Source organism: Bactrocera tryoni, chromosome 1, assembly GCF_016617805.1.
Source record: "Bactrocera tryoni isolate S06 chromosome 1, CSIRO_BtryS06_freeze2, whole genome shotgun sequence".
Lineage (NCBI taxonomy): Eukaryota > Metazoa > Arthropoda > Insecta > Diptera > Tephritidae > Bactrocera > Bactrocera tryoni.
In genome coordinates, this window is record NC_052499.1 from 595,630 (window position 1) to 608,970 (window position 13,341).

Consider the following 13,341-nt stretch of genomic DNA (forward strand, 5'->3'; position numbering starts at 1 on the left):
ATAATCCTCATTTCGACAAAAAAATACCTTTAAGGATTCTTGCCAAGATGGCTTCGGACACGGTGTTCCAGAATCCGGTATGCAAGGATGTAATTTTCTTTTGAATAAAATCAGAACACAATCCATGATTCTCATAATTAAATGTGGCGGTCGACCCAACTTGCGTACTGTTGCAATGTGCGCTGGTTTTATTGTATTCAATGCCATTTCGGCCTCTTCCAGCGCCGGCTTGGCAGCCTCTAACTTTTCCTCGGCAAGTGCTTTTTCTTGTGCAATGCATGCAACTAATGCCTCGGCTTTGTCTTTTACAATGAGAACTTGATTTTTCACGATTTCGGCTTGCATTGCTCTTTCGGTAACTTCCACTAACACAGATTCGGCATTTTTGGAGGCCTCCACCAACTCCTCTTCCATTACCACCAAGTCCTTTTTCAGTATTTCAACTGAAGCGGAGGCTTCCTTTAACTTCTCCAACCCAGTGTCCATCTTTTCTGCACCATCTCGCAATTCTTTCTGTGTTTGCTGATATATATTTTTGTAACCAGCAATGAAATTCAAATATGACTTCGGTGTCACGTGTGTTGCACGTCTAAAACGCTGGAAATATTCTAACGATGTTTCCGCGACTATATCTTGAATAGAGCCGAGCGCATTGACCAACTCTTCCTTCACTGCCGGTGTACACTCAATTTCAAAGTCACTCAGAAAGTGTCTTGCCACCGAGACGAGTGCATCCTTTGGCCACGGCTGGAACCAATCGATAGTGCATCCGGACACCAATGCCGGAAAACGTTGCACCCTCGATCGGAATGTTTCACCAACTGGCGAGAAACAAAAAGCCACATGAAGATTGGCGCATGTGCGGGCCAAGAAAAACTCCATCACACTTTCCGGGGTCGCTGTTTTTCGCTGATTTTCTCGTTTCATAACCGGAGTCAATTCTTGTACAATTTCAGCTTGTTCGTCTCGAGAAAATAGATTTGATATCACACCAGATGATAATATATTGTTGAGGTATTCAAGGAATCCCTCTTCTTTAATGTCCATATCAGTAAATAAAAACGTTGTTCCTTTGCCTTGAACACCACAGGTGCGATATAATAATTTTAAGTCCTCCAGAAAGTTGGCTACATTATACGACCGTGTCAAAGCAATTTGGAATGTTTTGTAGCCAGCTATAAATGATGCCAATTTTGTCAATGATTGTTTACCCGATCCACCGACCCCGACAAGCATGACGTTTCCCCTCGGATGCCGAATGATTCGAGAGATCTTCACCAAATGCAGCATAGCATCAGGGAAGAAAACCAGATCCATCCCAGAGCCTCGTACCATTTCATTAAACTGTGCGAGGAACATAACGAGACGCTCCCGGAGCACTTCATGAGAATTCACCGGTTCGTAAACTTTGGGTAACTCCATATCAGCGTCCTCTCCCTCCTCACCCGTTGGTTCAGGTGCATCGCGCATGAAATCTACAAACACCGGGTTCGGAATAATCATCTGCGAGTAAGCTTCACCAAGCTCCTCACGCACAAGACAAGCTAACTCCGAACTAAACCACTCTTTATCCTGAAAAGTCGTAAAACGGTCTGCAAATACCCGTGTGCATTCATGTTTCCACAATGACATGAGCACGCTATCTGCTGTTATAACAGTTGACAAAGTCCCCACCATACCTTGCCATATCCGCGATAAGTCACGTAAGCTAAACACATAATGAAATTTGGCAGGTGTGGGTAAAAGTTTCTCACGCGTTCGCTGCCACAAATGACGAGTCACAACAATTAACTTCTTGACTAAACTACGTACCTCCGACGTAAACCCACGTTTGGCATTATAATGCCCTTCACCAATAACACGAAATATTTTATCAATCGACTCATCATCCGGAATATTGCAATTAAACACACAAAATTGTCGTTTTAATCGCGAAGGTATGTCGTTACGGCCACCACCTGGCAAACCCATTGCGGCAACATATTGAACATCCACTACTGTCGTAAAATCGCCAGGCTTCTCCAAACTGTAAAAGCCTTTCATATCCATACTTTGGCGAACAATTTCATTCGTCACTTGATCGCCCCATTCATTTATCTCTGGCAAATTGACATCATCAATAAACACAATCAATTTACGTCCTCCTGGAGGACCAAAAGTAACCCCAACACGTTTCTCCACATAACTCTCGATAGTACGTTGAAATTGGTATGGACTGGTGGCCGATGAAAAATTGAAAGAGCGGCCCATATAAGCCTCCGGATTCATTTTCCTCATAAAGTTCTTCATTATCACCGTCTTTCCAGTACCCTGTTCGCCGATCAACATTACAGCACTTTCCTGATTCGCAATGGTAGCGATTAGGTAATCCATACGTACATTATCAATGATGGGCACCAGAATATTTAGATAGTCTGGTGTAGATAACTCTGGATACATATATGGAGTGACCAGTGTCTTCCATGCCTGCCACGTGCCTGCTTCGGAAACGAAGAAATCGAAAATACTACTTTCGGTGCTAGTCGCCTGCGCGTAGTCCAACTGGGGGAAAGCTTCTTTAATATATAAATCCAGACGAATGCGGTCAGCGGCACTGAGATATCCCCCGAGACCCCAAGCTAGCGCAAAGATATATAGTCGATGCAAATGTTCGGGTGTGCATGTATCTTCCTTCTCCTCTACAGCCGGTTCCTCGGGAAGCTCGTCTGTGAAAGTTTAATAAAAAATAATGATCTAGTGAGTCACCTAGAACTTTCCCTAAGCATAGCCAGGTAAGTGGTCAACAAATAAGTATATACGAATGGATTTAGTTACAACAAAACAGTTACAACACGTCGACAAACAGCATATCGTCCCCTCAATATAACAATAGCGTATGTGCTCATACGCCATTATTTTTTTATTGCATATATAGAATCTCCATCAGTGATTCTATGTCTGGTCAAAATTTCGTCAAATTCTACTTCCACAAAGTGGGTCAAAATGTCATTGGAAAAAATGGTGTATAATTTCATGTTCAAAAGTTTCCTTCAATAAGTGTATAAGCTCATATGCGCTATTTTGCTTGAAATTGCTACTACAAAGTTGTTAAAAGAATAATAGTGTATGCGCATTATACTCCATTTTAGCCTGTAGAAATAAATACAATTTATCAAAACTTTAACTCATAAAATAGCTTATAATAATATACACTATTGTTTGAGAAATAGTTTTATTTCGACCATTTCTATACTCCACATAAGCTGTTTTATTTTCAATACAAATTCGAAAGTTTTATCAGAAATTTACAAGAGTAGTAGCCTATGCGATTTTTACGTTGTTTTGACTACATGAATGCCAAGGAAATATTGTAGTCATTTGAAATTTCAGCTTGCAAATTCATTTCGCAGAGAAAGTTTGTTCATTAAAAATATGGATTTTAAACATCTGAGTGAGTATCGTCTTTTATATAATGTAAGTGAAGTAAGTAAGGTAAATATCAACAGGCTGTGACACAAAACCACCAGTCGTTGTGGAAATTGCTCCAAAGACAGATGAGTTTGATTTCGCTGTGGGATTGCCGGACATAGAGATACCTCAAAAAGAAGTGTTCAACTTTTCGTTTAGTGGCAAATTTTTTATTGTATTTGCCAAATTGTAATCGAAAGCTGCATGATCTTCAAAATTTGTGCAAAAAGGGTGTAATTCCTCGTGGCTCGCAGTCATTTTTTTTTTAACTTACGAGGTGGAAACAAGCGAAATTGTTTAGATGAGCCAGATGTAGCAGAGGAAGAGAATGAAGACGAATGAATTTCTAGTTATTTTTGATTTACGCAATGTATACCTTCATTTGTCATAATTTTTGGTTTATAATAACCCAAATTGGAAAGTAATGAATAAATGCCACTGAATTAACAAAACTATGAATTAATTATTGTTTTATAATGTTACAAAATGATATTTTTGAGATCAAATATTTTAATAAAAATACCGTAAAATTATTGAATAAAACAGCGTATACCATACAAAATAAAATAGTGTATCAGATACATCATACGAATTCCTTAAAAAATAAAATGACCTATATGGAGGACTTGCGCCTTGAATAACATAATTATGGCCTTAAAGGATGCGTAGAATAAAAAAACTTGGTAAATTTAAAGACAAGAAACGGTATAAAGTACTCATCGAAAAATCCACTATGAAGAATTTTTATTTACCGCGATATTGAGGTTTTAATAGACATCTAATTTGACAAAAACTTTAAACACGATTTTCTCAAAACCCCAAAAAAATTATACGCTATTGTTATATTGAGGGGACGATATACTCGTATAATAATATCTGGTATTACATAGGAAAGTGGACTAAATAATCACGCTCACATACATACTATGAAATAATTGCAGACAGACAATTGTAGGCATCGAATCCGCAGATCACGAGAAGACATCAAGTGAATGGTTGCAGACACAGAATACATACATTTACAGATAAATGGATAGCAGCGGTGTGTGTTGAATCTGTTGTGTGGTTTGTAGTGTGTATGAACCTTTGTATATTTACAATAAAAAACTATATAAATGTATTTGACAGAAAGAAACGAATTTAAATATGGTGATGGTGTAGTGCGTTTTGAGTCCTTGACCTCAGGTGCTGGAGAATAATTTTATTTTCTTTTTTATCCGTTAATTTTCCTACAAAGAGACTTGGCACAAAAACACTAAGCAAATAAACGGAACACATTCATTGGAACGACAGAGCCAATAAGTATGTGTGTACATAATGTGTGTGTGTTAGTACGAGAAGGAGTGCGTATCGTTGTGACAAATGTTTGTTTGATAAGCTGTTGCGTATACATTACCGCCATCCCCGCTGGCGGCGGAGTTTCGACGCTCCTGGTTAATTTCATTCACCTTCGCTATGATTTTGTGTTTTCCCGCTTTTGCTGCTTCAATATGTATTGTTATGCATCGATATGTGAGTATATAATATAATCATATAAAAGTTATTGATATTGTTTTCATGTGATACTATATGTATTGTGCAACGATTTTTGGTTTTAATGCAACAACGCAGAGCCGCCTTAGCCAGTTGATTGCTGCTTTTGCTCACTTATCAGATCGCGTAATTGAGAGTTGTAAAATGGAAATTCTACCTGTAAAATACTTACCGTCATTTGTTTCTTTACTTGAAAGGCTGACAGCTTGTTCCTCCTCCTTCTTTACCGGCACCAAGCCCTCTAAAATCGATAGCATCTGTCGTACTATATTGCATTGCAACACCGACATCAAAAGTTTAAGGTTTTGTGTGCCCCAGTTGTAAACCTGAATGAAAGTTTGCTCGAAGAGAGCCCAAAAAACTGATTTTTCACCAGGTGCGCGGTTCTTTAGCCAAGCTTGTACAACTAATCGAAAATAATTATTTAAACGTCTACCCAAAACGAGTCTGTCTACACTTTCTTACTCGGTCTGGAATCTAACCCTGAGGAACTCATGTACACCATTCCATTCCGGGACACAGTTGCCGGTGACGCGTTGTCAATGTTGTGAGGTTCGAAAATTATTTTTACAGTTGGCGCCATAGTAAGACGATCGCCATTTGCCAACGTCAATGTCTTGTTATCATCTAGAACTGAGTTCAAATTTTCAATCCAAATACTATCTACAGGACCATCGAGCACGAGCCAAATATGTTCGCCACTTTTTAATTTGAGCGTTTTGCGCCACAAAGCCGAAAATATGCCATCGGTCCAGTCATTGGTAGCCACATCTAAACGGCCAAACATTTGAGCAGCCGTTATAGCCTTTGGATTCATACGCATCTCGCGATGATTGTCACCCATTTGAGTGAGTGCCTTCATTAGTGTATGGATGCATGTTGTCTTACCAGCGCCACTGGGACCCAATGTCATAATACCATGTCGAACAGTTTGGGTTTCGTATAGTTGTATTAATTTGAGAACCCATGGAGGATGGTAGACCAAATTAGCTTCTTCCGTCTGCTGAGCAATAGCTGCTTCAAGTTCTGGATAATTGGTCTTTTCGAGTGTCTACGTAAAGGAAGTCAAAATACACTTCATATATGCGAACAATGGCAAATCAATATCCACGTTTTTATTACCTACCTGATTGGGAAACAAATCCGACACCAGCGACATGAATAACGGTTCGTCTTCATCAATCAACTTCGAGAGATTCATATCGCGTAGGACACGCATCACAATCGTACTCTCGCCATCCTTCGAGTTTCTCCGCTTGGCAGCACCCAAAGTACGCAGTACCGATAAAATGTTTCTCAAACCAAAATCATAATGCACCTGCTTAGTTAACTGCTCCTCACACAGTTTATAAAGTGTGTAAAATTTTCTCGCCAGTGTAATATTCTCCAAAAAGCCACATGAAGCCAACTTGACACGTATTATTATTTGCCGGTCTGGCACCATCATCGCGACAGTGCGAAATTGTATTTTCAAATTTTCAGGTAATTCTTTTCTGCCAGCGTAGCCAGGATTCTGCAACAGTAATACAAATAATTCAGATAAGAATAAGTGTACACATATGTAGGTACATATATGCAACGAAAGGGAAAAAATAAAAATATTAGACACAAAGAACGAGCCTTAGCGATGAGCACAGATGTTCCTTATACCTTTGATTCACACTCTGAGAAATTTTAAGTGACATTTCGTTTTTTAAGGACAACAAATCATTAAGCTGACATACAATATATAAACATTTACGTAAGTTACAATAAAAGAGATTATGAAAGGACACTTCTCCAGCGAAATTGTACTACCTAACTTAAGTAACCTGAAAAACATATCCCAAAGATGATAATTATGTTGATCCTGTACCTATTGATGCATTCGTTAGCTTTCTAGTATTAACCATGACAAGCTGGTAAATAAATCGTCAACGAGTTTTAAGTATAGACCCATAATCTGTAATCAACACTGAAGCCACTCTATAGGTCAGAGTTGGTCATGACATAAGCATCTGGGCATCTATTGTATTTGTAAAGCATTTCAATACAGCGTCTAGCCTACGACGCAAACATATGATCAGGCAGAATTGTCACCATAATTAACATATTGTATGCTAGACATTATAAATGAAGTATATATTACCTGTCGTGTGACGTCAGCGAATCAGCTGATTATGGCAAATCTTTCAGTCACGTACAGATATGTACAAGGATATGTATGGTATGTTTGAAGTTACTTCTTGGCGGGATATAACAATGATACTGACTAGTATATTCGAGCATGAATTGCAAATACCGAAATAACCGCAATTCCAATACAATGCTCTATAACAATATCACGTGTGAAATGCCCCATACTTATAAATTACATACAGCATACAACAAGACTCTAGACGACTTTATAACCCGCGTTCTTTTCACGTCACTTTTGTTATCATATGAAAGTCTGTATGACTTGCTAAGTGATACAAGATTAAAACATAATGAAATTTGTCACCCAGAACCACAATCCAACTTTTGGCAGCGCTGCATTCACCTACCTATGCATACATACATGTATGTGCAAAAAACATGTATGTTTGTGTGGATGTCTCCATAAGCACGAACGAACACTCTTATGCACACACATAGTTGTATGTATTTACATGTCGCTTGCAGTGACGCTTGCCATAAGCCATTAACACTTGTCAACAAATATTAATGCCGGCAGAGCCAAGCTGTTAAGGGTCACACTAATACACTCCCCCATGCATACCTCACTACCCGGTAGTGCAATCAACTGGTAACAGACTATTTCAACCCAACTAGGCAGTCCCATATTTGTTAAAAGAAATATAACTCATTAGGGAGCGAAATCACTGTTTATGGTTAAAAAAACTATATAGGAGAAATATTATTTAAGTACCTAATATAATATAATATACATATGTATATGAGCTGAAAAAAGGTTTCAGAAAAATTTATTGTAGGGCTTAGAGAATATTGTAGACGTAAAGATATGTGTTAACATGGGCATTTCAAACTGTATATGGGCCCGCAATCTGAGCATGTAGTAGATCCTATGGGTAGGTTAACTGGTTATTTGCTTTAGACAGAAGGCGCTCCATAATTTGCCGGATTGGATCAAAGGCCACGAATCAAAGAGCAGACAGCTCAGCCAAGCATCTTGCAGATTTTAATGTCATTATTAATTTACAATTATTAGTTATATCACATGGTATATACATATACATATGTATGACTTGGGCACAGCACTAATTTATAGCACATTGATTAACAACATATACAAGCCGAGTTGAAACCAAATTTAATTTTCCGTCCCAATACACTTTCACGACGAAAGTATTTTAAAGCTTGACATACAAAGACGAATAAAAACAATGAAGGAGAACAAAAAACGCGAAAACACAAACTCTGAACATCGGACATTATACTTTTTATACTTTTCGAGGCAGCGTCGCGAAAGAAGAAAGTTCAGCACCGCGTGTCAATTTGGCAATCACCCGCCGGCAACCACCGCGACAATACACGAATTGTTTCTTTAATGAGGCACACTTTAATGGAATTTAAATAACAAACTTTGTCCATACTAACACTGCCGGTAGTCTGCACCAGTATTTGCCCACGGTTATGTATGCGTATGCGCGCATAATAGTAATTAAAAGTTTATTTCTGCGAGCAACAAATGGTTGTCGCAAATGTCCTTATCTGAGAACTCGGCTGTTTAATAGTTTGGTGAAAATTTATTACCACACCATTGCATTTGCCCCTCCACACCCTCCACATTATGCAACTCTACCACTTACCATTGTTATAAATATGCCAAACTCAGGGTTCATCTCAATCGTATCTCCATCGGTGAATATAAATGTTTTCTTTTTCTCCTTCTTGGCTGTTAATACCACTGCAACTTGTTGCGCTGCAACCGACAAGACCGGAAGTTCGATGCGGTTGAACTCATCAAAACAGCCCCACGTGCCAGACTGAGCCAAGCCCTTGTAGATACGCCCGAGACCCCTGTTTAACAAAGAATAATTTTTATCAGACGTCCATGTCATTAATAAAGCAATATTCAAGTGCACAAATTTCTTATGACACGAGCAAAAAAATCAATGACAGTTTATACTCGAACCATCGAAATTGAAAAATATTATACAGAAATCTTGCACACTATTATCTTTCTATTATATTTCGTCTTTTGTAACTGTTATTACATAAATTTAATCTATTTTTGTGCTTAATTTCGATTTATAAAGAATTTAACTCTATCTGTTATCATTAAGGTTAAAGGAGCATGCTGAACTCTGGAATACCTCACATATTCTTACATTGTACAGTATAGCTTACGTGAAATTTACTGCGCTGCTACATTTTAATACCTGTAATCCATTTGGTCGGAGCAATTAAATACAACCACGTACTTAGCCAGCGTCTTTCCCATGTCCTTTACAGTTTCCGTTTTTCCGGTACCCGCTGGACCACATGGTGCGCCACCCATGCTCAGTGTTAGCGCTTGGGCGAGTGTGATGTAACAACTACGCGATAGTAATAGAAAGCAATTCCCCGACAATCATAAAACGAGCAAAGGAAAATTCAAATACATACAATTTGGTTGAATGATTTGAGCATATATGGTAAATTGCAAATTAATTCGTACGTAACCCCTTAACTGTGATTCAATTGATTCGTATCTACTCTTTTATCTATATTCTCTGACTTATATCTCGATTTGCTGAAGCACATAAGAAAAAAAGGAGATCTCATTCCTCACTGTTCATGGCCATTATCAAATTAATTTCTTTAGGAGATACTTGGACCAAACTAACTAAAGCAACCAAATTTTGAAATCTCCGTGCAAATTAACGTTTTTAGTAAATACATATATACCGTTAAATTTTCAAACAGCAATGTATATTTTTACACCTCACGTTGACAGCACACTTTTGGCTTGCTCCTAATTTCATCGATTTAAACGTTAAATTAATGTGCGATCGTGCTAACAAAGTGAGAACGACAAACCCTAAAGCCTTCATTAATTTCAGTTAATTAACTGCTCCCAACATTTTTTGCGCTTAATCTAATCTTACCGATCTGTTAGCGGCGTGATCACCAAACGATCTGTGCAGCCCAAATATTCATTTTGATAAGTGAAGGTTACATCTGTTACTGAAATCCAAGTTTTGTCCAAGTCCTCTTTGAAGTAAAAACGACACTGTTTTAACCACTCAAAATCGTTTGCTGATTTAATGTTCATCCGGCACTGAAAACAAAGATTGTCGCGCACGCACATGTCTTTTAAATGTTTTGAATTTTTCGGTGCATACAGCCTTACCAATATATCGAATATATCCCGTTGATGTACATGTATGGTAATTAGGGTTTCGAAATTAGTTCGCTCCATTTTGGTCAAATTTCTTGTGGTTTGATCAATTAGCGTGTTTAGAATTTCAAGAAACTTATTATTCGTCTCCGACATGACTTTCCTCTCATGCCTGGCCTGCATCAGCGCCATTTCCGCGTCGCGTGTCCAAATCATTTGTATACCCAAAAGACCAATTTGCGCTGGGACTTTCTCTAAAAATCCCAACAAGGTGAAATTTGGATCATTTATTGTTGCATAAGCGGTGCGGATAATCGAATGCAATGACTGCTGTGCGGTGACCAGCAACTGAGTTAGCCATGTCTCGACGGAACCCTCAGCACGAATCGCGCGATCTAATTGTATCATCTCACCCTCACTAGAGATGATTGCCATCATCTTGTTGTATTCAATGTCATGGAATTTCACTTTGCGCGTATTATCGAAAATGGATAGTAAATGATTTTGTATGGTATGTGAATCGGAAGCCTGGCCCAGTATCTCTAAGAGTGCTGGATCAGAAACAAAAAAGAAACGTGGAAACATCATTCGTTTGCGTTCCAAATAGCCACTCAGTGATTTCTGACATATTTCCAACTGTTCCTGCAAATGAGGTAACAGCTGTTTAAGAAGATCGTCACCGACACAACATGCAACCACACCCGGTGTCTCATGTGCACGTTGCATTATCTTTTGCCAGGATTTGTCGATTTTAGAGAATCTCTTGGCTTCTTTCGGAAGCTGTTTAGCAATGTCACCACCTACAAAGACAGCCTCTAAATAAACCCACATATTCTGCACCAATAGCCAACGTTCCAAAATCTCATTCGAGTTGGATAAATCATAGACCCATCTGGAATGAACAAAGTACAATTGTTATTATTATTATTATTATTATTAGAAATTGATCAACAAACTTACTGTTGAATTTGTTTACGAAATGGTGCGTTGTAGCGGTTGGATAACAATGACCCCAACACCATTAAGCTATCTTCTAGCTGACCTATTGTTTCAGCTGTCGTATCACCGCGCAGTAACAGTTCACCGCGGTTGTTGAAACTCATGAATTGTAATTCATGAACGGACCATTCGTTTGTGACTTGCTTTAATTTAGCCTCGATATCCTTCTCTTTCATTGCACTAATACAAATATCTTCAATATCCTCTTTGTGTTTAAGCAGAGGCGCCTCCAATATATTCTTCAATGAGAATCCTTCCGAATCGAATTCGAAGATATATTTGGTAACGTCCATGATGCGTTGCCAATGTCGAGGCTTCATTGCCTTATTCGCCATCAACTCCAATAATGGACACATATCATTGAAATCGTCGATGGTTTTCTTTAGTGCATGGAAAGCCGGCCACTCCTTCAAACCTTTTGGAAGTTTACGGCACCGATTCTGGAACTCCATTAGTTCGTTGTTGATCTCTTCGATGTCCACTTCGTTCCATGGTATATCATAATAACTGCTCACCCGATCTATGACATCATTATACAGTTTATAGAGTTTCTGCAACAAATTTAATTCTTTTCGTATCTGACCCAATTCCGGATAGTCAGTTTGGGGTAAACCAAATAATTCTTCACCATTCTGGTAGGTTTGCAGGCGACGCCACATACCCTCGAAACGATTTTGGAATAAAATTAAGCGATCGGAGGCCTCACGTGGGGTTAGCCCAGGTTGCATAGGACCGGCATTGCGATATTCATTTACGTATTGTATTTTATCTTGTTTAAATTTCTCTAAATTGTTCTTGAGATCATCTTGAAAGGACGGTTGCATATCAAGCAGTTTCACTTGAGCTTGAAGGGCACAAGACAATAAATTTTGAAAAGTACTCCGTAAGTTATCTACCAAATCGAATTGTTCACGTTCCACTTGCACCTCAAAGCGGGTAAGTACATTAAATGCCTCCTGGTAATGCAAAAATATCTGATAATCATAGCATCGAATATAAAATAATATCATCTTACTTCTATTGGATCAATGCGCAACTCCATATCAACTTCTTGCTCTCTAATTTTACTTAAGGTCTCCATTATCATGCGCACGTCATCGAGATCACGTATTGGCCTGTCCAACTTGCGATCCATTTCATTGATTACCGCGTAGACGTAGTCCATCTCTTTTTTGTATTTCTTCTTCATAGCTTGTCCGATCTTATGATTACAAGCTAAAACACAACAAAACCTAAATATAAAATCTAAAAACTTAGCTATTTTCGAAAGGTCTCGCACAAGCCATTGCTTAATACCAATACATAAGAACTGTAATCAATTCGTTGCAAGTACCATGTACTTGTTAAACGCTGCCATTCAAAAAGTCCGTTCAGTTCATAATAAAATAATGAGTGCTGATTTACACTTCAAACGTAAGCAATGGCATTGATTTGGGTGAAGCCCTGTTTGGTGCTAGGCAAATCGTTTGCTCACAGTTAGCAAAAATCAATAGCAGTAAAATTCAAAAGAAAGTCGACTATGAAATTCACGGTGATGGCAATTACTATAATTTGCCATGCTAATAATCAATTTCCACTTTTGCAACGCATTTTCACTTACATTTGATCTCAATGGCCAATCCATATTTAAGTCGTTCATTGTAAACGGATACACAATGACCAAACACCTCCATTTCGGGCTCTACTAGCAAATTGGCGTCCAACTCGGCCAAGCACCGTAAAGTTGATTCGAATTCCTGCAAACCAAACTCCATTAATTGACGAGTTGTACGATCATTTTTCCATAGGAAATGGTATGGTTTCCAACGTTTTATGTAGGTTTGTATTTCGGGTTTGATATTTTTTGTACAATTTGAGAGCAAATTTAGCGCCTTCGCCACCTCTTTATTATCCATGATGGCGGCATAAAACGATTTCAGCATGTGAGGCATTTGTGGACGTTCCTCCGAGGCCAGAGTGTATAGTTTGCGACGACGTGCACGATTTCCGGTATTGTGATTTCGTCCAATTCGTGGCTGAGGCGTTGTTGACACTTGCTATTGGAAGTACATCAAAAT

The 13,341-nt window shown here is 38.6% G+C and overlaps 1 protein-coding gene across 1 annotated transcript in view; it reads right to left on the reverse strand.

Annotated features, from left to right (window-relative positions):
* Positions 1-13,341, reverse strand: part of LOC120782338 (dynein heavy chain 5, axonemal) — a 34,812-nt gene that overhangs the window by 11,879 nt on the left and 9,592 nt on the right. The window contains 12 exon segments of the mRNA XM_040114574.1: positions 28-2,705; positions 4,844-4,930; positions 5,153-5,386; positions 5,446-6,031; positions 6,107-6,493; positions 8,772-8,982; positions 9,345-9,500; positions 10,053-10,225; positions 10,298-11,177; positions 11,246-12,240; positions 12,300-12,499; positions 12,885-13,341. Coding sequence (XP_039970508.1) covers positions 28-2,705; positions 4,844-4,930; positions 5,153-5,386; positions 5,446-6,031; positions 6,107-6,493; positions 8,772-8,982; positions 9,345-9,500; positions 10,053-10,225; positions 10,298-11,177; positions 11,246-12,240; positions 12,300-12,499; positions 12,885-13,341 — 7,044 coding nt within the window.